At 54.0% G+C, this 23,143-nt stretch overlaps 8 protein-coding genes across 8 annotated transcripts; 7 read left to right on the forward strand and 1 right to left on the reverse strand.

The window, feature by feature from the left end:
• Window positions 1–246: 246 nt before the first annotated feature.
• PHYSODRAFT_495632 (hypothetical protein) lies at window positions 247–663 on the forward strand (the record flags this gene model as incomplete). Its single annotated transcript, XM_009524222.1, has 1 exon — window positions 247–663. The coding sequence occupies one exon, from the start codon at window positions 247–249 to the stop codon at window positions 661–663; it is 417 nt and encodes a 138-aa protein (XP_009522517.1).
• Window positions 664–1,402: 739 nt separating this feature from the next.
• PHYSODRAFT_492849 (hypothetical protein) lies at window positions 1,403–2,392 on the forward strand (the record flags this gene model as incomplete). Its single annotated transcript, XM_009524223.1, has 1 exon — window positions 1,403–2,392. One exon carries the CDS (start codon window positions 1,403–1,405, stop codon window positions 2,390–2,392), a length of 990 nt encoding a protein of 329 aa, XP_009522518.1.
• A 512-nt stretch (window positions 2,393–2,904) lies between these two features.
• PHYSODRAFT_254741 (hypothetical protein) lies at window positions 2,905–3,678 on the forward strand (the record flags this gene model as incomplete). The annotated part of the gene is made up of 1 exon (XM_009524224.1): window positions 2,905–3,678. One exon carries the CDS (start codon window positions 2,905–2,907, stop codon window positions 3,676–3,678), a length of 774 nt encoding a protein of 257 aa, XP_009522519.1.
• Window positions 3,679–4,075: 397 nt separating this feature from the next.
• PHYSODRAFT_312785 (hypothetical protein) lies at window positions 4,076–5,625 on the forward strand (the record flags this gene model as incomplete). The annotated part of the gene is made up of 2 exons (XM_009524225.1): window positions 4,076–4,452; window positions 4,476–5,625. The coding sequence occupies 2 exons, from the start codon at window positions 4,076–4,078 to the stop codon at window positions 5,623–5,625; spliced, it is 1,527 nt and encodes a 508-aa protein (XP_009522520.1).
• Window positions 5,626–6,990: 1,365 nt separating this feature from the next.
• Window positions 6,991–7,748, forward strand: PHYSODRAFT_312792 (hypothetical protein; the record flags this gene model as incomplete). Its single annotated transcript, XM_009524226.1, has 2 exons — window positions 6,991–7,571; window positions 7,673–7,748. The coding sequence occupies 2 exons, from the start codon at window positions 6,991–6,993 to the stop codon at window positions 7,746–7,748; spliced, it is 657 nt and encodes a 218-aa protein (XP_009522521.1).
• Window positions 7,749–7,843: 95 nt separating this feature from the next.
• On the reverse strand, window positions 7,844–9,826 carry PHYSODRAFT_298206 (hypothetical protein; the record flags this gene model as incomplete). Its single annotated transcript, XM_009524227.1, has 2 exons — window positions 7,844–9,293; window positions 9,492–9,826. The coding sequence occupies 2 exons, from the start codon at window positions 9,824–9,826 to the stop codon at window positions 7,844–7,846; spliced, it is 1,785 nt and encodes a 594-aa protein (XP_009522522.1).
• A 263-nt stretch (window positions 9,827–10,089) lies between these two features.
• PHYSODRAFT_254834 (hypothetical protein) lies at window positions 10,090–14,187 on the forward strand (the record flags this gene model as incomplete). Its single annotated transcript, XM_009524228.1, has 2 exons — window positions 10,090–10,274; window positions 10,314–14,187. 2 exons carry the CDS (start codon window positions 10,090–10,092, stop codon window positions 14,185–14,187), a joined length of 4,059 nt encoding a protein of 1,352 aa, XP_009522523.1.
• Window positions 14,188–19,000: 4,813 nt separating this feature from the next.
• PHYSODRAFT_254737 (hypothetical protein) lies at window positions 19,001–19,780 on the forward strand (the record flags this gene model as incomplete). The annotated part of the gene is made up of 2 exons (XM_009524229.1): window positions 19,001–19,147; window positions 19,247–19,780. 2 exons carry the CDS (start codon window positions 19,001–19,003, stop codon window positions 19,778–19,780), a joined length of 681 nt encoding a protein of 226 aa, XP_009522524.1.
• Window positions 19,781–23,143: the final 3,363 nt, after the last annotated feature.

Consider the following 23,143-nt stretch of genomic DNA (forward strand, 5'->3'; position numbering starts at 1 on the left):
GTTTGCCGCGTCGCATCGGAATCAGGCGCGCTCGCTCAATACTTCGAAGTATATTTTTACCGATCGTTGTCGTGCCCTCGCGCCTTCGATCCTGACCACATTCTCCAATTCGCCACCCTCCGCCCACAGCTAGAACACTAAACCATGGTGGCCTTCGCGCAGACTTCGATCGCTCTCCTGCTCGCTCTCACCGTAGGTGCATCCGACGCCACCAACCTTCGTCAGGATCAACGCGACTTGAGTGCTATGGCGCAGGCGAATCAAAATGCGGCAGCGCTGCTAGCGCGAGTCAACAAGGAGCGTGCAGCCCACGGACTCAAGCCAGTGTGCTCGAACAAGAAGCTGCAGGCAGCAGCCGAGCGCCACGTCAAGGACCAGTCCAAGACCGACTACATCTCCGACACCGGAACCGACGATTCGAATCCCGAGACGCGAGTCACCGATGCCGGCTACAAGTGGCAGAGCGTGAGTGAGGCCATCGATGCGGGCAATGCCAACGCGGACGCTGTGGTGGACTGGTGGATGAGGAATGAAGCTCGTGAGACCATCCTCGGCAAGTATACAATGGCGGGATCGGCGTACGCGTACAACCCCAACACGTACAGCAAGCACACGTGGGTGCAGGTCTTCGCCACTGGCAGCTCGGAGGCGTGCGATGCTTAAACAGCCTCTCCCTAAGGGCTTCTACTTAGAGATATATATCTTGAGAAATATGATAAAGATTTTTCTTTAGAGTTTTTATTTGCTTGGACCTTGAAATGACGTTCACATTTCCGCCAATGAATCTTTATCCTTTAGTCGATCGGCAGTGCCATTTTGACCAATCGCCTGATCGGGTCTCGTTTTGGTCGGGTGGTGGTCGTTACTTTGGCATTCTCGTTCGCTCCCCTCAACCAGACCCGATAGATTTTCTTCTCTCGCCAGCATGCGCGCGCGCAGGGTGGTGGATCAATCCGCCGCGGTGCAAGACAGTCGGTTCACGACCACGATATTCCTGGAGGGCTACCAGTACACAAGGTCCACCACGTCTGGACGCAAGACCGCGTACCGATGCAGCTACTACCGATCCGCTGGCTGCAGGGGGAAAGTGGACCTGATCACGCGCTCCAAGCTCTTCACCAACTTCGTCGAGCACACGTGTGAACGAGGCGATCATTTCGTGTCGGAAACTCCTGACCAGACCAACTCCGTGACCCCCGCTGCCACTGTTACCACTACATGTACCACCACCACGGGCCACCCTTACATGGTCCAAGCCCAAGGAGGATTCCAGCCCCCGCCCGTCAACCGAGTGGCTCGCGTCGCACCGGGTCAGGTCGATCTTAGCCACTTGGCGCAGATCGAGAGCCCTCCTCTTCTGTTCGTGCGCAACACCAAGTTGAACTTTTTCCAGTTCAACTGCATGAACGGATACGGACCCGACAATACCCCGAAGCGAGTCATCGGGTGGGCTCACCCTCACCTCGTTGAGCTGCTCAAGCACGCAGGCTCGACCATCTACGTGGATACCTCCCTCCGTCGCCTACCTCCAGGGTTCGAGCAGTGTCTCGCTCTGGTTGTGCACGACAAGCCGTCGGGGTTCTTCGTCCCAGTGTTCTACGTGCTGTGCACGCTCCGGTCGGTTGCTACTTACCGTAGCGCCCTCGGCTTTATCGCTGGCAGTACAGGACGAAAATTTAAGCCAGAGGAGGTCGTGTGCGACTTTGACGGCGACTTGTTGAGCGCACTGCGAGCGGAATTCCCGAACGCCGTCGTGAAGGGGGCGGTGCATCTCTTTAAGAAGGCATGCCGGACTCGAATGGAGCGACTGGAGATCTCGGAGGAAGCCACCAACATCGCGATGCAGAAGGGGGTGCTCGACATGCTGGTGTCGATTCCGCCGGATAGAGTTGCCACTGCTGGCATTGCGTGGGTGAAGCAGCAGATCATGATGAAGTGTGATGGAGCTGGGGTGCCGTACGCGCAGGAGAAATGGCGCTCGTTCTGGGTTTACTTCAGGCGCGTCTGGATCGCGCAGTTCCCGCCCGCCGTGTGGAGTCTCCACGGGCTGAGCGACAGCATCATCTCACGTACAAGCAACCCTCTCGAGCAGTTCCATAGAGAACTGGACGCAGCCTTCACGTTGCCAGACCCGGGCCTCCCGTTTTTCGTGGCAACCATCGAGAAGATGGCGCGCCGCCACGTCGCTGATCTTGCAGCGGAGACGACTACGCTTCCAAGGGCGGTTGAGGTTTTTAGCGACGAAGAGGATTCAAGCGACGAGGAGAGCACCGAGGACGACTTGGACGGAGATGACGACGACGATAGTGTCGAGTTTACTAAGCCCGAGTCGCCACGCGGACACGAAAGCGTCGACCGTAATGGCGATGCGGGAGCTGACTACTCGAGCTGAATTTACGTGAGAGCGGCAACAGAACGAATCACCGTGAGCTCCAATCCAATGATTCCATCGCTGCAGTACCTGCTTGCAGAAGCGATCAAACAAAAATGTTGCGGCAATTTGATCTTCGTAAACGGCATTTCGTGTATTTCAAGAAAAAAAATCAACGAACGACTTGATCGGAACTGTTGTCAGCTCTCGGATAGTTACAACACTATTTCTATAGCAAAATTGATTCAGATGCGCCTCGTTCTGCAGCATCATGTTGTTGTTGTCGTCAAGTTTGTAGCCGCCGATTGCGTGGTCTTGGTCTATGGATTGCGTATCGGAGCCAAGGGCTATTACGTGAACGCTTCACACCATGTGCACGGAAGCCCAGCACAGGGCTCAGCTCATGCTGAGCTAAGCCGAGCTCAGTCAGCAATCTGCTCCCAATTAGACAAGTTCCATCCAGTCATGCCTGCATTCCGCCACCCCTCGGCCCCGGGCCGCTTTGGCTCCTCTCATCGGGGTTTGACGACGACATGAACAAGGACGCCCCTGCCGCGAAGTTGTTGTCCGCGCTGTTCGAGAAGCTCTACCCGAACGATGAGAATCTACCCAAGCGGATCCTCCTCGTGTCGGCGCACTTTGAGTCGGACAGCAACGGGTTCGAGATTTCCAACGCCGCCTTGCCCAAAATGATCTTCGACTACTACGGATTCGACGACGAGGCCTACGACATTGACTACCCTGCTAAGGGAGACCCTGAGTTCGCTCAGAGGGTCAAGGAGCAGCTCGAGAAGAACAAAATCAAGGCGAAGCTGGTGAACCGCGGGTTCGACCACGGCATCTTCGTCCCGATGTCGTTGATCCGACCGCAAGCGGGCATTCCGATCGTCACCATGTCGACCAATTTGTACTTGGGCAACAAGGCCCACTTCAACTTGGGCAAGGCGCTTGAGCCTTTCCGTGATGAGGACACGCTGATCCTCTGCTCCGGTCAGTCGACGCACAATCTTCGTGCCCTCCACAGCCGTAGTCCTGTCCTAATCGAGGGAGCGCGAGCATTCCAAAGCTGGCTGGACGAAACTCTGTCTTCGGAGTCCAAGCTCACTGTCAAGGAGCGCCGGGAGGAGCTAATTCATTGGCAGGATGAGCCTGCATCTCGGTTCGCGCACCCGACTCCTGACCACTTCATGCCGTTTCTTGTCGCCGCTGGAGCAGGAATGGAAGAGAAGCAGCCAGGAGCAAAGGCGTTCTTCGGTGGGTGGACCATTGGCCACATGTCCTTCGCCAACTACGCTTGGGGTATTTAGCAATAGGTAGAATTGGTGTGCTCGAAACGGCCCATATCCTGATAACTCGAAATGAACAAGATGCGCTTGAACACACCCTGGCGCTTGTCGGATACGATGATAGATATTTTGTGTCACACAAATTGTGTGGTATCTTGCGCACTGCCAGTGGATGGCTGTTAAGAGGTCACGTCCCCAACATGCTGTCGCTCATGGTCGCAGTACAGATTCCGACGAGACTGGCTCCGTGAAACTATAGCACTCCTTGACTCTGCCTCAGACGCTGAGGTCCATGCATGCGCTGACTGTATTATTAGATGAGGATGTTGGCCGAGGGCTTTACCTTCCAGTATCTAACTCGTTCATTGCCTTCATCCGTGCCTTTCGCTGAGGATCCTCCCTCCACCACTCAAGCGTCATGCAGCTCAGGGGGACTTTAGCTGCCGTGCTAAGCGCCATCGGCACTCCAACTCGCAACCTGACGGCCAATTTTGACATTCTCTCGCACAACGATGTCTACGAGATGGCGCAAGACACCGTCGACGGAATAAAACTCGGGGGACCGTCGCGCGTGGTGCCTATTGCCAACTCCATGCGAGAAGCTAACCCCAATACTCTCGTGCTCTTTGCGGGCGACACGGTGTCTCCATCCCTTTGGTCGACCCAGCTCAACGGCCAGCACATGATCACGGCGCACAACGCAATCGAGCTGGATTTCGCGTCGCTGGGCAACCACGAGTTCGACTTCGGGATCGAGAACTTCGTCAACTTGACGTTCTCCTCCAACTTCCCCTGGTTGAACGCCAATTGCTCGCAAGCCGCGAGCTGTTGCGTGGCACAGTGCCGCATGCTATCAAAAACTTCACGGACCCTATCAACGGCAACATCAGCGTCGGAATATTCGGTGTAATGTACGATATGAAGAACTCGAGTAAGGGCCTCTACTGGAGGGATCCAATTGAGACGGCTCGCGAGCAGGTGGCTGCTCTGCAGGCCCAGAACGTCGACTTGATCATCGCCCTGACGCACCAGGACCTTGTCGACGACAACAGGCTCTCCGAAGAGGTGGGCGGCATTGACTTGATCATCGGCGGACACGACCACAGCTCGATGCTGCAGACCCACTATGGCACGCCGTATATCAAGTCCGATTTCAACTTCCGCTCGATCTGGAAGACGCACATCGAGTACTACGCTGCTGATGCCAGCTACGACCGCAAGGTTGTCATGACCCACCAAACGGTCCCTATCGTGGAGAGCATGCCTAGTGATAGCAATCTTGACGCCACCATTGCGGCGTACCAAGCACAAATGGAAACTCTTGAAGAGCAGATCATCGGCAACCTGTGCGAAGACCTGGCTCTATCGCAGAATGTTGTGCGCACCAAGGACTGCAAGATTGGTCACCTGTTCGCTGACGCTGCTCTGCAGTATTACGGCAAGGGTTCAGCTGATGTTGCCGTCGTGAATGGAGGATGCATCCGCGGCGACAAGGTCGTAGCTGCCGGTGATCTAACGATGGGTGACTTGCTGTCTTGGTCACCGTTCCGCAACAGGCTGATGACGATCCAGACGAACGGTGCGTCGCTGAAGCTGTTCCTCGACCACGAGATGGCCAGAAGTTGCGGCTCCAATACCATTGAGCAGAACGGCTTCTACGTGCACCTGTCGGGCTTCAGCTACACATACACGCGCACACGCGAAGGTGTTGGCACCATCTCAAGCTTGGTGTGGCTGGATCACCCAATTAATTCGGGCGAGATCAAGGACTCGGACGAATTCGTCATGGCTCTCACCAACTATCTCTACTCGACGGAGTTCGTTGTCATTGACGGTGTGAATGCTACGGTCAAAGTGAGCGAGGTTGAGGCTGACAGAGTGGACTCGGCTCTTGAGGCCTACATCTCCAGGTTGAGCAATGGCACCGTGTGCCTCCAACACGAATTGCGCTCGTCCGTCTCATTCTAAATCGCCTGCGTCTGTCAGGTGGCGAAGCTTTCCACGGGTTCAGACAAATATATGAGCGGGCAACAGATTATCAATGCTGCTGTGTAGAATAGTTCGACTTCGATACACCACCATCTATCCAAATGTAACAAAATGTATGGTCCGCCCTACCGAATTAGAGGTGCACGACTGCGGACGTGTTGGAGCGGATGGCCATGTCGGCTGCAGCTCGAAGGAACCGCTCGCCGGGTCGGCTGCCGGAGTCCCATGTGCAACTTATCAATAAAACCGCGAGAATTATTCTTATCAAATGAAACCACGAGAGTTCTTCTTTTGTAAAAAATATCTGGGTTGCTTCATCTAACACCTATTGTGCCTTTCTGCCAAAACGCCCTCAGATTTGAGGTTCTACGTAGGACTCTTGCTCCTACGTAAGACCTCATAAAAGTTAGTACCAAGGCCAGTAAAACCGTGCATAAACAATAACTGAATGTAAACTGAGCGATTTGCTTGCGAAGGGAGGCCAACAAATTGTGCACAGTACCGTTATACCTGTAGCACATGTACCCGTACGTAGCTCCACGCTGGCACGGTGACCTGGTTGCGGTGCTGCCTGACCCTCCGCCTGTACGAGTGCGGCCAAACTATGCATTTGCCACAGATGCATTCAGGCGCACTGGCCTGATCTAGTCCTACGAAGGCCCGAATGGCCAGCTTAACATGGCCATTCGGTCCTTATTTCCAAAAAGGTACCCTTTAGATGAAGACGGAGCTCCTACGTAGGACTTCCGTAATCCGATGCAGGGCCAGTAGCAAATCCTAGGTTTAGCCCTACCCTCTCCTTCTTAAGACCACCTTTTTGAGGTCAGATTGGCCAAAGTTTCTGAAAGGCACAAAAAATTAGTTGCTGCTGCAGGCATTGACTACCCCTATTATTAAGGTTAAGGGCGATAAAAAAGAAGGAAAAAATATTGGCTGGAATTTGGCTGGACGACAGCGACAGCAAAGAGGGGGCAGCAACATGTAGAGTTGGTGCTTTCCAATCAGGCAGGACTCACAAAAATACCCCCCCCCCCCCTGAAATCAGTTGAATCGAAAGAGTAGCTCGCAACTGGCGAAGGCCATAATCGCTCGATTTTACGTGAACACCTGCTCAAAAATCATAGCGATCGTGCAGCAAAGCTGCAAAAATCCTAAGCAAAAGCCTCTCAGTCATTTTTTGAGCTCAGTTAACAATGTGCTTCAATCTCCGGAAGCAACAGGCTTTCCACCACTACACCAACTACCCTATCGCCGCTAACTATGCCTGCATTCCGCCACCCCTCCCTGGTCGTTTCGCACGGTCCTGGCCCACTATGACTCCTCTCTTCGGGTTTTGACGACGACATGAACAAGGACGCCCCTGCCGCGAAGTTGTTGTCCACGCTGTTCGAGAAGCTCTACCCGAACGATGAGAATCTACCCAAGCGGATCCTCCTCGTGTCGGCGCACTTTGAGTCGGACAGCAACGGGTTCGAGATTTCCAACGCCGCCTTGCCCAAAATGATCTTCGACTACTACGGATTCGACGACGAGGCCTACGACATTGACTACCCTGCTAAGGGAGACCCTGAGTTCGCTCAGAGGGTCAAGGAGCAGCTCGAGAAGAACAAAATCAAGGCGAAGCTGGTGAACCGCGGGTTCGACCACGGCATCTTCGTCCCGATGTCGTTGATCCGACCGCAAGCGGACATTCCGATCGTCACCATGTCGATCAATTTGTACTTGGGCAACAAGGCCCACTTCAACTTGGGCAAGGCGCTTGAGCCTTTCCGTGATGAGGACACGCTGATCCTCTGCTCCGGTCAGTCGACGCACAATGCCAGCAGTATGAGTCCTGCATTGATCAGAGGCGCGCAGGCCTTCCAAAGCTGGTTGGACGAGACGCTCACCTCGCAGTCGAAGCTCAGCGTCGAGGAGCGCACAAAGTAGATCACGAACTGGCTGGACGCTCCTGGGGCGAGACTCGCCCACCCGACACCCGACCACTTCATGCCGTTCATCGTCGCCGCTGGAGCGGGAATCACAGACAAGAAGCGGGTGCAAAGGCCTACTTCGGTTGGTGGGCCATTGGTCACATGTCGTTCGCCAACTATGCGTGGTGAGCCTTGCCGATTGAAAAGTTCAACAACATTTGAATTGTGTACGAGTTTTACATTTTCTGCGTAATGATCCGCAGCCAAAATGTTTCGTTTGGTGCCTACAGATCGGATTGAATCAGCGGCTTCAAGTACTTCTCGTAACCCTCAGGCACCTGCGTCTTGTTCAGCGGCTCGTCCGCAGCGCGCTTCACCAACGCGCGGTAGATGTCGCCATCATAACGACCGATAGTGGAGTTCAGCTCGAAATCGCTGAAGTCCCAAGCGTCCGTCAACAGTACGCAGTTCTTGCGGATGACCGGCAGTAGACGCACGATCTGTTCGCGAACAAGGTCAACCTGGTGGGAGGAGATGTAGTCCAACTGGCGGAAGTCTCCCAGCGAGTTGGTGATCAGCCAGACACCGAAGAGCGAGCACAGTTGAGTCAGCGAGTTCTTCTCAGCTCCAGGCGGGAGATTCTTCACTCCACGGATGAACGCCTCCAGTAGAATGAGCTCCGCGTGAGCAGTCGAGGCACGAGTCATGAACACCATGCAGGCATTGCCGTCGTTTTTCGCGGCCTTCATCTGGTTAGCCAGTGCGAGGACGATGCGTGCTGCGCGCGTTTGGAAGGCTTCCAGCAGCAGGTCCAGATCGCCAAAGTCCTCAGAGGTCTGGGCCTTGCAGCGCAGCTTGGTATCACTGTACTGCTTGACCTGGTTCAGGAACTTGGTGGAGTTCTCGCTAACAGGGAGCGAACCAAGCGTCTTCAGCAGGTAACGGGCGTGCTGCTGCACCAGCACGTCGAACGTGCCTTCGTACGTATTCGCGCCGACAATTTCGGCGAATAGGTGGGCCAGATTGCTCGACTGAGTGAAGCCGTGGCCCCCACATAAGCGACGGCACGTCTCAACGCCGTCGCTCACTCGCTCTGCCAGCCAGGCCTTCAGACCAGAGGACACAGCGTGGAGCTCTGCCAGTTTGGCTCCGAATGAAGACCCACCGCTCTTGATTATATCAACGGCAGAGTCGTGCATCTCCACCAGAGACGTACCGGCAAAGTGCGCGGCGTACGAGATTGCGATGAGCGGGAACAGTTTGTGCTGCTGGTTCTGATAGTCCAGCACCTGGAACTCGCCCTTGTTGTCCGGAGTACGCCCCTGGATACGAGCGGCACTGAATCGAGTGCAGATAGTGCTAGCTGCCCCCAGCTGTAGACCTGCAGTCTTGATCATGTACGCTCGAACCTGCACCATCGTCAAGTACACCAGCTTGTCGCTCTTGGGCTTTACAAAAGTCCCATCAGGCAGCACCTTGGCGTACCGCATCATCATGTTCTCACGGGGGGTACGGATCTTGTGGAACGCGCAGTAGCCGTTGTCGATGGCATTGAATCCAACCTTGGGCCCAATGTCGCCGACCTCAATGCCCGGCAGAGGCTGGTGGTCCTCCAGCGACCGGAGCTGCACCAGGAACGCCTGCACGCCCACGTCCTTCCCGTCCAGGAACAGCCGCGCGTGCACGATGGCGTGGTTGGCCGTCTTGCCCAGACCGCCGGGCCACCACTTGCGGCTCGTGAGCGTGGGCGAGTCGATGACGAACTCCTGCGTGACCTTGTCGTACGTGGCGACGGTCTCGATGCCCTGCACGTTGGAGCCGTGGCCGAGCTCTGTCTGCGCGTAGGCGCCGAGGATCTTGTAGCTCTTGGCCAGCGGTAGCCATTTGGCGCGCTGCGCGTCGTCGCCCTGGTTCTCCAGCGTCGGCACGAACATGGCTCGGTGCACGTCGAAGCCCAGCGGCTCGGCCAACGCCTTGTACAGGATCTGCTGGTCCACGGGGTCCGTGTAGCCGCCTTCTTGCAGCAGCTTGACGTAGTGGAAGGCCTTCTTCAACCCGAACTCGTAGCGCTGCGTGTGGTTGCGGAACATCATGTCGCGGTCCGAGAGCACGGGATGGTCCTCGATGACCTTGACCAGCTGCTTGCGCCGGTCGTTGGCGGCTTTGCCGTCGCGCAGGACGTCGGTGAGCACGGCCGGGTCGATGTCCCCATTGGCGCGCTCCTTCTTGAGCAGCAGCGGCGCCAGGTCCTTGAGCTCCACGGCCATGACTGTGACGGACTTGGTCAGCTGGCGGTGAATTGGCAAGTGAGAGAGTGAGTGCACGACGGCAGTTGAAGCACGGAGCAGTGTGGACCACAAAAGTGTCGACGTCATCGTCGACGTCGACACTTTTGTGGCCCACGCGACGAACCTCACACAAGCGATATGTCAGCTGTATGAAGTAATACAGGTTTTCCACGGCTCCAGTGGCCTCCTTCACGTCCGTCAGCCAAGAGGAGCGACGCCAAGCCAAAAGGAAGGAAGGAAAGATGTTCCGCTCCCCGCAGCCGGGCGACTGGGCCGCCGAAGACGAGGACACGGCGCCCCTCCCCACGCCCACGCAGGCACGCGAGCCGGCAGCTCCAGCGCCTGCGCCCGTCTCAGCAGCCCCCGCCGCGTCTAGATCGCAGGACGCGCGCGGCGGAGGCGGACGCTTCGACCGCAGCAACAGCGGTGGCGGCGGCGGCGCGGGAGGACGCTTCGATCGCGACAGAGACTACGAGCGAGGAGGACGCTTCGACAGGGACAATGGAGGAGGACGCTTCGAGCGCGACCGCGACTATGGAGGAGGAGGAGGCGGTGGACGCTTTGACCGCGGCGGAGGCGGACGCTACGACCGCGACAGGGACTACGACCGCTACGACCGAGGCGGAGGCGGCCGCTTTGAGCGCGACAATGGTGGACGATATGAACGCGACAACGGAGGACGCTACGAAGGCGGAGGACGCGCCGACGCCGCGCGCTGGGGACACAACGCCGACCGCCGCGGCGGCGGCGGCTCGGGCGCGCGCGAGCTGCCCGTAAAGCAGGGCTTCGTGGTGTCCATCAAGGAGAACTTCGGCTTCGTGAGCTGCCTGGAGCGGGACGGGGACCTGTTCTTCCACATCTCGGAGGCGCCCGTGGACGTGCAGCTGCAGGACGAGGTCGAGTTCCGCGTCAAGTACAACCAGCGCTCGGACAAGGAGATGGCCTGCCAGCTGGTGGCGCTGCCCAAGGGCACGATCAAGGTGGAGGAGGTCTCGGACGAGCTCTTCGACGGCGTCGTGACCAAGAGCCTGCCGCGCGGAGGCCACGGCGGCGGCCGCGGGTTCTTCAACAACCGGGACGACGACCGCCACCAGCGCGAGGAGCATGGACTCATTGAGGTGAAGAAGGCGCCCGAGCAGGGAGAGGACGCGAAGGCCGAGGAGACAGCAGCGACAGGCGATGAGGAGCAGACACAAGAGGAGGCTGACGCGTCGCCCAAGAAGACGCTGGCCAGGCGCGAGTTCGTGCGCTTCAACAGCGAGAGCGTTGCGGTGATTGAAGAGAAGGACGACCAGGAGCAGACTGGCCGACCCAAGAAGAATCCGATCCCGCACTTTGGCGACGAGGTGCGCTTCCGCATTGCCAAGCACCGCAAGACCGGAGCGAAGCGCGCGGTGGACATCATCATCACGGTTTCTGCCCGGGAAAAGCTGGAGAAGGAGATCGAGGCCAAGTTGGAGACGATGACGCGTGAGACGGGCGTGGTGGACCGGGTGAAGAACGGTGGTGGCTTCATCAAGTGCTGCGACCGACCTGTGGACGTTTACTTCCCCTTCCATGAAATCCGTGAGCCAGAAGAGGGCGACAACAGCGACACCAAGGACGGTGAGCAGAGTGAGACCTCTGAGAAGTCCCGCCGTGGCCGGCAAGGTAAGGGACCGACTCTCCGCGAGGGTGATGAAGTGTCTTTCTTTGTGTACGAGGACCAGGAGGATGACTCAGCTCGTTCGCGCCCTCGCTTGACTGCGCTCCGCGTGCAGAAGCTCCCCCCCGGCTCAGTTTCTTTCGAGGAGCTCGTCCGTGCTGACGTCGAGGGCCTCGTGTCGAAGCTGCCAAAGGAACCTCGCAACGGCCCCGAGGTCATTGGCTCGATCACTGTTGCGTCGGTCGAGCCAAGTGATGGTGAGAAGTCTGAGGAAGCAAAGGACGCCGCGATTGAGACGACGCCCGAGAGTGAAGGAAAGCCATCTAAGAAGAAGAAGGGCAACAATGGCAAGGCCAAGAAGCAGAAGGTTTCCTTCCGTCTTTGTGATACGGAGGACATGAGCTACGTTCCCCACATCGACGACAAGGTCGTCTTTGATGAAGTGCTGGACAAGCGCACTGGTAAGATGAAGGCCGTCAAGGTTCGCGTGGTGCAACTGAACCCGAAGAACCGCGAGACTGGCACAATTAATGCCATGAAGGAGGACTTTGGATTTATCAAGTGCGCTGAACGCTCGGGCGACGCGTACTTCCGCTTCTCAGATGTCATGGGCATAAGCCGGAGCTACAACAACGGCACGGAGGTGGCGTTTGATGTTCAAGTGGATAACAAATCCGACCACATCCGCGCAACGCGATTGCAGATTTTGCCTCGCGGAACTGTCAAGTGGGAGGATGTTGCCGCTGAAGGCCTGGAGGGAAAGGTTGTTGCCGTGCCCAGCTCGCAGAGAGGACACCAGTCAAACCGCGGCGGTCGTGGAGACAAGATGAAGCAGCTGCAGAAGTTTGTGCATGGAAAGATTAGTTGTATCACTCCGCAGAAGCAGCACTTGATTGACTTCCTGCCGGAGTTGAAGGAGAAGGTTGACGCGGCGTTTATTACTTCAGAGGACGTTGTGGAGGCGCCTGAAAAGATTGCCGAGGGCAAAGAAGGAGATAAGGAGGGCGAGGAAGCTGACAGCAAGGCTGAGATCCGGATCTCGTTCCCCAGCGCTCTGTCCAAGTTTGAGCGTGCTGCTATCCATGAATACAGTGACTGGCTTGGACTGAAACACGAAAGCAGCGGCGAAGGATCTCAACGTCGGCTTGAACTGGTCGGCACCGAGAAGATTTCGCTAAAGACCGTGGAAGACAAGCTTGCGAAGTCTGCTCCTGAGCTTACGGTGGAGTTTAAGGAAGACGATGTGGATGACGTGCGATACAATCCACACGTGGGAGACCGCGTCAAGTTTGATTTGGTATTGGTCAAGCGAACTAAGCAGTTCCAGTGTAAATCCATATCGTGCGTGGAAGCTGTCTCCACCAAGAGCAAGCCTGCAGCCATCACAAAGAGCGATGCGGCCAAGGGCGAGGGATTCATTGTGTCGGTGAAGCCAGAGGGTTTTGGTTTTATCCAGCCTGCTCAAACTGTACCTGGATCCCTGGAAGAAAACCTGTTTTTCCACATCAAGGAGGTCATGACGGGGCAGACATTGGCCGAGTTGAAGGAAGGAACCGAGGTCCAGTACACCATCTTTGTTGACGAGAAGAAGACGAAGAAGCGTGCGATGGCCATCTCCGTCGTGCCAGCGGGGACTATCAAGAAGGTAGTGCCCGAGAGCATCAAGGGTGTTGTCACGAAAGTTAGCTTCCTGCACCGGATGAAGAGCGGGCCGAAGGGGCGCTTCGCCAAGGCAAACCCTAAGACAAGTACTCTCGGACGAATTCGCATGGCCATTGACGCTGATGACGATGACGATGCTGACGCGGAGGGAGACAGCGATGACGAGGAAAATGAAGAGGATAACACGGAGGAGGTCAAGAGCGGTGACACTGAGACCGAGTCGAAGGACGCCACTGCCTCTGACGAGACGAAAACGACGGAGAAGAAGGACACGGCGCAGAAGAAGTCGAGCAAACAGATTTATCTGTACAACATCCGTGACATCGCAGACCCGACTGTGGTGCTGCGTGAGGGCGACGAGGTGGAGTTCATCCCCCAGGTGACGCCGAAGAATCTACGCGCAGCCAACATTCGTCTCATTCAGTCGCATGCTAAGCAAGGAGTGGTGACTCGCGTGGCCGATGATCTCGGGGGTATCATTCGCCTAGACGGCGACGATAATGATCCAGCAATTGAGGCTTCTTACACGGCTCGCAATGTGCTGCGTGGCGATATTCTGAGCGAGGGCGACCGTGTTGAGTTTGCGTACCGAGCACCGCCCGCCGCCAAGCCCAACAACAAGGTGTCGAAGAAGAACGTGGCCGATGATAAGGGTTCTGAAGAGGAAGAAAAGGAGAAGGTCGAAGGTGAAGAAGGGGCTGCCAAGGATTCCGCTGAATCTACCGCCGAGGAGCCTATCCTAGGCCGTGCCACGAGTGTTCTGCGCCTTTCGTCTTCGCCGAACCCCCAGGCAAGTTCTAAACGCCGCGGCTCTCGATCTGTCAACTCCACGCTGAAGGAGGCTATGCGTCAGGTTGGAGCCAACGCTATGGTTGCGTCTCGCATGGCGAAGGGGCCGGATGGAACGCGGGGCTTTGCTGAAGGATGGAACTCGTCGTCGCAGAGCAAGGAGAGCTCTACCACTACTACAGGCACCACCACTACTACCGTCACAACGACGACGACGATTAGCTCGGAGACGAGCGAGGCGTAAGTGAGAAGACGCGTGACTTCCATCACCACGTTCCATCGTGAGTTTCTTGACAGGCGGGCTTACCCTCCATGTATCTGTAGGTGCTAGGCATGTAAGGAAAGCTGTCGGTTTGGCAGGCATGCTTGCATTCCTGTTTATAGTAAGCCGACCGGGATCACTAACAAGATGAATAGATGCTTTCGAGACTTCGTTGCAGCCATACTATTAGTAAACTACTGGAGCATCTCAGTCGCGTTGCTCCGTTGAGTTGCTTAGGGGGCCGACACCCTGCAGTGGAATCTCCACTGCAGGCCGACGTCCCCGCCCTCCCAATGGATCTAATGAAGTTATTGATTAATTTAATTGGGTCTAAGCCATCACGTGCAGATCGGTGCAGCTTCCGATCCGACATCACATCTTCGATTAGGAACACTATTATTATAGAACTGCATGAAGAACTCGTCATTGCATGTTTAGAGATACCCTTCCGCATATAAATAGAGATCTGTTCAGCGCCTTTTGGCCGGCTTCAAACGGAGTCGTCTTCACGAAAAAATGTCCGGACAAAGATTTTGGTCGAGAAAATAGCGACCTGATCGCAACTTTTTGCTAAGTATGTTTTTAGAATCGGTGCTGGTATACTCGAGGTGTACCTCTACGTATAAGGGAAGGCATGCAAGCCGCACAGCGTTAAGCAAGTACTGCAGTAGTAGCAACAGCGGCTAAGATTGGGCCAAAAAATGACCTAGCTGTTCGACATTTTGTTTCTTAGCCGGTAGGCGGTGAAACTTTGCAAGAGCCGACCACATGAACACTTCAAATACTGTGTAGACTCTATTGTAAGCACTACCAACTCGATAGAGCGTTACTGGGTCACTGATTTACTCCCAAAGTCGGAATCCCTACAATTTCGTCATGGGTACAAGGTACCAATCGACTTTCCGCACTAACTTAATTGCTGTTGCTTCTGGGGGTCCGTGGCTAGTCACTTGTATTTCATTGTGCCATTTAGAGCTCTTTAGAATCAATTGCATTGCTTTGGAAAGCGAAAACGTCTTATCTACAACTATTGTTTTTGTGCCCACACGTGGGATTTGGACCGAGCCCACGGTGGGCTTTGAGGCTGGGTAATAAAGATTAAATAAACTGTAGGAGACTCAGTCTGACGCTCCCGTATATAAGCTTGCTGACCGTGTTCCCTCCGCTCTAAATCATGGTACGAACGTATGCGACGAGGCGTTTAGTCACATCATCATAGCCGATAAACTGTAGCATTTTAGCTAAAGCTCCACCCGTCGCCCTGTTGCTGAGCCAAATTAGCATTTCTCTGTTTGGAAAGTGCCCTCTAAATCGTGTAACTCCGATTTAATGACATATGATCACTAAATTCCGCATCTTTATGCAGTGAAATCTCAGATCCTATCCTTGTCACAATTCTAGAAACATCAGTAAGCACAGGATTTTTTGGTCAAAAATGGCCCTGGGCGACTCAATCAGAATGTCAGCCCTAGCCCGTTCCTTCTAAACTGATATCAGGTAAGTAAATGCGGGTATGGACCCTTGAAAAAGCTAAGTACAAGTGAGTGCATCAATCTAAGGGGGGACTTCGTCCCCAACTAGTACAGTCAAACCTGTTTATATGGTCCTCTAAATGAGCCCCACCGTTTAAATGATTCAGTTTTTCGCGTAGCCAAAACTTTGACTTACTTTTTGTATGGTGTCAGCTTATATGCAAACAAGGTATATGAGTCACTTTTTTGGGAACCAAAATGAGTCTAACCTGTTTATATGACTCAAAGTTCTCCAGATAAAACACTTCGAAATCCTTAAAAGCACTCTCTGCGACCACCATTGAGTATTAAGCACATACAAAACGATAAACAAAGTTGAGAGTCACCATTGCTCAAATAAAACTGCACATGACGATTTTCATGGACCATGGTCATGGTATCGAGTTGCTGTATTCGACCTTTGCCACGGTGCACTTATCATACCAGGCTAACTATCCATTCTATTTGAGCCACTATATTATGTATAATCTATTGTCTAACCTTTTGTCGCCAGGTCGAGCGCGTACGGGTAGCATGGGTACAATCTTACCCGCATGCGCGGCCTTCAATAGTTTTATATGAAAGTTTGTATCAAATTCCATATACCCATCAAAAACAATACAGGGATAGAAGATCTGAGATTTGACGATCTTAGCCTACATTTCTTAGGTATTTTGGGAAAACTTCGCTCACCGCTTTTGATGCAATCCTAGCTCAAATCGAGTACCTGAAAGATGTTTCGAGCTCTCCAAGCAATTCTTTTTCTACCTTACTAACCGGTTTGCCCATGGCACCTCTGTGTCGCTTAATACAAAAAATGGTGATTTTTTCGATTTGATCAACTTCTGACTGTATTTTCAACACGATGCATTGCTCAAATTGAGCCGGGAAATAGTTTCTAAACGTACCAGGCATTCTTCATTCCATTCATCTAATTTGCTTGTCAATCAGAGCTCTGTAGCGCTCAAACTTGAGCCGACGCGTGCGCGCGGAAGACTCAGTATCCTACCCCTGAAGACAAAAGGTAAAACAAAAGCACACCCACTAACATCACGGCCTATAATTTTTTTTAAAAATGCACGGAGCTACGCAGTTTAAAAAAACGTAGAGGCGGTTTTTATCGGACTTAAACGGATACTATAGTCAATGCTAGTGTGCCGCGGCGATTGCGCGGTGTTTGATTGAACCAATCACCCATCGAAATTGTTGAGCAGAACCTATAATAATGGAGCACCCCAGTAGGGTTGCTCCGTTGCGTTACATAGCCTCCCATTTTTTGTCCTTGAATCAAGGACAAAAATCCGCTTAAGTACGCTGTGATTTTGGTGGTTTAGGCCTAGAACCGGCAAAAAGGACCAAAAGTGACTTGGCGTTTGTATATCCGGGTAAGTACGAGAGTGGCATGTGTAACAAGCACAATAGTGGTTGTCAGACTTGAATGCAAGCCGTGGATGCAAGTAGGAGCATTAGCCAATGACAGGATGCAAACTTTGACTACGTTTCCAAGCTCGCTGGATCCAATCAGGCAAAAGGTCAGGGGACCTTTCGCCTAACCAATCAGGTGGACCTTTCGCCTAACCAATCAGGTGGACCTTCGCCTCAGTCAAAAAGGTGTCAACTCGTACTCGCAAGATTAGCGCAGTTCGCCCTGCAGCACTAGATGGTTGCTGCCCCGCCACTTGCTGTAATCTGACTCCGAGGAGAGCCAATCCAGGACGGCCTGCAGAGATGACTTGCCGTCGGTGGCCGCATCGTGGTCTCAGAAGACCGGCTTCTTCTTGGTCTTCGCGCTTAGTTCGCTTGTCGCGACGAGATCTTCGTGCTGTTATTTTGTGTGTCGCACACTCCTTGGACTCCAAGCAATCTCCTGGGAAGAGAAAGCTGGGGTAAGATCTCTTGTAATGCGGGGGAATTTTATCCAATAAGATGATGAGATTCTTCTTGGAAAGCGGCTTGCATCCAACTCTGACAACCACTAATGACTGTTCGAACCGAGGCCACACACTGAACGCAAGTCACTCTCAGACATTTTTCCTAGAATCAAGGACAACACGGAAAATGTGATATGTTATTAATGACACTTTGTATATAGCTTTTTTGGGATGATGAACAATGATGGACAGTACCCGACACACAATTTATAGGGGTAATCTAGGGCTTTCTTCAGTAGGAGTAAGATAGCGTATCTCTCAAACCTCCGGTCAGGGTTAGCTTCAAGTTTTTGGTCCTTTATTTTGGCCTTGATTAAGAGGCTGTTAGGGTTAGGGGCCGACACCCTGCAGTAGAGTCTCCACTACAAGCCGGCGTCCCCGCTCGTAATAGAAATACCATGATCCTGTTTTGTAGTGTAGTGATCCAAACTTAGAGTCTCAGATTAACCCTTCAGGTCATCGAACCAATAAACATTTAGTAACACTGGTGGGGCTGCACGATAAAGTCATCATTATCGGAAGTTTCAGAGGGACGCCGTCCCAGCCTCGTCCCCACCCGTCCCTCGCCTGTCAGTCTGATACATGGAATATCTGAAGTGACTACTACCAAATAAAGTCATGTATCATCACACACAAAAACACAAATTCACAGTTTCTTTAGGGTAAAATGCCAATCATGGTACAGTTTGGATGGTCCCAGAAACTGGGCAAATCTACTGCACCACTCAAAAGGAACGTACGAATCGTACACCATTTAAAATAGGAGATAAAGGCCATTCTGGTGAATATATATGTGGGCTCCGCTTTGAGTTCGAGCCGATAACAATCGGCGGCCAACGTTGATAGAGTTCTACAGATAAAAATACAGGACCAGTTCGTGGCACGGTCCATCCAAAATTAAGTAATTTCAAATTACCTGGATCTTTTTTTACGTTTGGACCACACCGTTTTTTTGCTAAAAATAAACCGAAACCAAGTCAAAAACCGTGCCAAAAATTGGCACCGTACCAGGATTGGCACTTTACCTTAGAATACATTCCCACAAACCCCATTTTACAGAAGCCAACAGCCAGCGAGACAGGGACACGAGCTGCAGGACGGCGATGTTGGAATGCATATTCAAATTGAGGACCTAGTTCACCGGATGTTGAGAAGAGAGCTGAGACGTAGGAGAGACCAGGTCGTAGTATGAGAACGGGCTTGAACCCGTTTGTGTTGGTAGGGACTCGAGGTGGGAGCTGCTAACACCAAAAACTAATTCAGTCTTCAATTTATCCACAAGGTAGCACTTGACGTGGCTCCGATCTACATCGCAACAGGGTTCTGTAGCCCAAGTCTCGCGGAGGTGCCAAGATGCCGAAACCGACGATGGACGCGTCCTGGGAAGTCGAGGTCTCTGAGAAGACCGGTCGGCCCATTCGCTGGAACGGACAGAACTTCCAGTACTACAAGAAGCTCACGGAGATCGCTGCACGAAAGAAGAGCTTAGAGCTGTTCAAGGTGATGACAGGTGTAAAGAAGTACGATGAGAACTTCACGACCCTGCAGAAGGAAGCCTGGGAGGGCTGACAGCTCGATCTACAAGAGCAGATCTTCTAGTCCGTGTGCACGGACATGGTCCAGGAGCTCATGGCGTTGAAGGATGGCTCGGCCATGTGGAAGTACCTGTGTGACCGGTACGAGGGCACGGCCAACGAGCAGACCAAAGCCATGCCGAAGCGGCAGCTGTACGACCAGCTGGAGTCGGCGAAGTACAAGCGGAATGGCAGCATTAAGGGGCATCCCAACTACATGTGCCGGCTAAAAGGGAGACTCAAGACGGTCGGGATGACCTTGGACGACGCCGTATTCAGGGGGATGCTGTCGTCGTCGCTTCCCTCCAACGAGCGATTTGATCGCTTACGAGGTTTTGTTGATGCGGGAATGGACTACGTGAACACGCCAGAAAAGGTGGTGGCACTGACCATCACGTTCGACAAGGCGAACCAGGCAAAGCCTCAGGTGGCAACGAGCATGGACGGTCGAAAGGGCACGGAAAGGCGCGTGCGTGTTTTGTGTGCGGCAGCGCAGGCGGCCTGCCCGGAGAAGACGATCAAGCAGGGTGGCGGTGGCAACAACGAGCAGAAGCTCTAGCGACGCGGCAACTGCGCGCTGCGTCGAGATGAAGGCGAGCCGTCACGCCCAGCACTCAATGATGAGGACGTTGCCGATGAAGGTGCTGTCGCAGGCGTTGCAACAGCTGCGGGACAGGGCGCCCCAAAAGAAGATGCTCTGGATGATGAACATGCAGCGGAAGCTGCTGGTGCGAGTCTGCAGAGCTAAGACCAAGGAGATTCCGACACCTGCAACGCGTGGTGGTACTTTGATACTGTCTCAAACTCACACGTGAGACGTTTGTACGTCGTCTCGTTCACCGAGGACACCTCGGTCATGAGGAGTGTCCGCGGCTTGTCGCCAAGATTTGCCTCGCGTATTGCTGGAGTGGGCACAATGCGTTAGTAAATGCGGTCGATGGAGAGCAAGTTGTCATGTATGTGGACGACGTCTTCTACGTACCAGATGCCAAGTATGGCCTATCCTCGCCAGGCTTGGCGTATGTGCAAGGCTTCGAGTTTGATTTTGACCCAGCGACTCGTAACTCCTCGATTTCTAGAGAAGGGCGACGTGTGGTCGTGGCGACGCCCTAAGAAGCGACTTGGGCAGTCCAGGTCACTCACCCGTCTCGCGGCAACTTCGTGGGGCCTGAGGGTCGCCCGTTGTGCAGCTACACGATGGCGCAAGGAGTCGGCTCTCTGAAGCTCTGACACGAGCGACTGTGCCATACTTGCCGACAGTATCTCAAGACGATGGTCAACAAGGAGCTGGTGCGCGGCATGCTGCTGACGCAGCGGCAGCAGGACACGTGCGACGCGTGCCACTTGGGCAAGCAGAAGAAGCAGAAGCACCGCAAGAAGCTGGATCGAGCGATCAAAGAGCCGAATCAGGTGGTCTATGCAGACTTGCTCTTCCCAAGCATGTCGGATGGGACTCAGTACGAGGCCATCCTGGTGATAATGGACGGGTACTCACGTTTGGTTACCGTGCAGCTGCTGAAAAGCAAGGCAAGCGAGGTCGTGAACAAGCATCTGAAAGAGTACGGATAAGGGCGGCGAGTCTGTCAACGAGGCGATGGAGGAGTGGGACAGATCGCGTTGTATCGAGCACGTCCAAGGCGGACCAAAGAGCTCGCAGTTAAATCTCTGCGAGAGAACACACCAGTCGCTGGTGGCGATGACCAAGACCACCACGGAGCAAGCTGGCTTCCCTCGTAGTCTTTAGCCGGAGTCCATGCGAAACACAGTCTACGTCAAGAATCGCGTGTACAACAGGAGGACCCAGCGTGTTCCTTACGAGATGTTTTTCGGCGCGAAGCCGGACGTGCACCGCATCCGCAAGCTTGCGTTTTTGCATGTGTCCGTGACTCCGGGGCGACGCAAGCCCCACAACAACGTCAAGATCGGATACGTGCTGGGGTACGACGAGAACGTTGTGGACTGTAAAGTCGACTTTCCTACAGAACACACTGCCAAGTTCGTGTCTGACCTTCGCGTGGCTGAGGACATCATGTATCGTGACCGCCATGATGGCGACAGCGAGGAGGACGACTAGTCTTCGCTGCACTTCACGGCAGAAGCCGGAGAAGATCAAGTCGACCTTGCCTCCAGTGTCGCACATGCAGAGATGATGACGGCTGTGGCGTCATTTGTCGGCGAGAATAACGGATTTGCGCCCGTCGAGCTCGACGAGGACGAAGCTGACGCCCTGGAGGATGGCGAAGAAGGTGAAGAGGTGAGGGCAGCCGAGGCTGAGGACGAAGAGGAAGTCGGCCCACGGGACGCAGGCTGTGAACTTCGGGAGGCCCGAGCCATCGGTGAAGACGAGAACTTCGACGATGAAAAAGAAGCAACATTGGCCGCAACTCGTGGGACCCTCAGCCAGGATGGCAGAGATGCATGTACAAGCCTACCTGCTACTACTACCGAACGAGAAGAAGTAGTTTCGGACGCTGTTCCTAGTGAGAGCGCTGAAGTGGAGACATTGACGGGTACGTTCGGTTCGTCCGTGGCAGAAGACAAGCTCGAAGATGCTGAGATTGAAGCTGACTCTGATGAGGAGGAGATTACTGTGGCGGGTGTTTTTGCCTCAGACGAACATGAGGTAGACGCAAATGTGTCTAACACTTCCGGGCTGGAGGATGATAATTGTGGGCTCAAGATAGCAGATTCGGCGGGCTTGAGTCGCGTGATCGAAGGTGGAAGCGGTCATGATGATGTAGTCGATGCAAGTATGATGTTCTCACCGGCTCCAGCCCAGACACGAAAGCGCACGCATCGTGACAAGACTCTGACCGAAGAAGAACGCGTCGAGCGTGGCGCTGCAAAGCCTGAAGCGTAAACGACTCGCACTGGGCTCCGCGAGTACCAAGAGCGCCGGCGACCTCGATGTCTGGACGACTACGTGACGAATCTCACGCTGAACAACGCTCGTGTGCTGGACAAGAATGACCAGCCCATTCGAGCAAGAGAAGTCAAAATCCCTCGCAATCGCAGAGAGATGCTGCGCTCGAAGTGGCGGGATTTCTTCCTGATGAGTGAAATGGAGGAGATAGCTGCACTCAAAGCCAAATGTGTCATTATGGAGATTCCTGGAGAGGAAGTTCCAGCGGATGCTCAGCCTGTGAATACCATGTGGGTGCTGAAATTGGATCACCTTGGCTACGTAGTTCGATTCAAGGCGCGCATTGTAGCTCTGGGGAATTACCAGCCCTCTGGTATCGATTATCGCGAGACCTTTGCGCCAGTGGCGAGGATGTCCTCTTTCAGACTGCTAATGGCGATTGCTGCAGAGCTGGGGCTAGTCGTGTACGCCGGAGATATCAATACAGCGTATTTGAACGCGTGGCTGGCAATACGGCAGTTCCTGCGCTTCATCGACGGATACCCGCGTAAGGTGAATGGTGCAGCAGGGCTGCCGTAACTTTAGCGTCAGAGGAAGACGTAACAGACTCGCAGAGTCTTAGCTTAAGATAGCCTGTTCTAATACCAGAACGTACGAGTCCGTACTCCTTACGGACTCCAAGAGTCAACCCTTAACTCTCAACTGTGTGAATCTCGAACTGAATGTATTTCTCTTTAGCGCGGCCAAGCCGCCTACGGTGTAAATGTATCCGGTTCACTATCTAGCATAGTGAACCCTAGTCATATGCATAATCAGTGGCTCTGAAGACGTGTACGGATTCTCCTACTGATTTAGGTTAGACAGTGTGTACCCACTTCCTAACCCTTCGGGTAACTCTCGTGTAACCCCGTTACACCCTTCCCCACCAAACCGTGGACACGGGTGTTCACGCTTAACGGTCAACCTCCGGGTCTTGTTCCGTCAAGCCTCCTTCTCGAACGAGTCAATCCACGTCGCGTGGACTTTTCTGAGAACTTCTCGGCGCAACGCGCCCTCACA

Source organism: Phytophthora sojae, assembly GCF_000149755.1.
Source record: "Phytophthora sojae unplaced genomic scaffold PHYSOscaffold_3, whole genome shotgun sequence".
Lineage (NCBI taxonomy): Eukaryota > Oomycota > Peronosporomycetes > Peronosporales > Peronosporaceae > Phytophthora > Phytophthora sojae.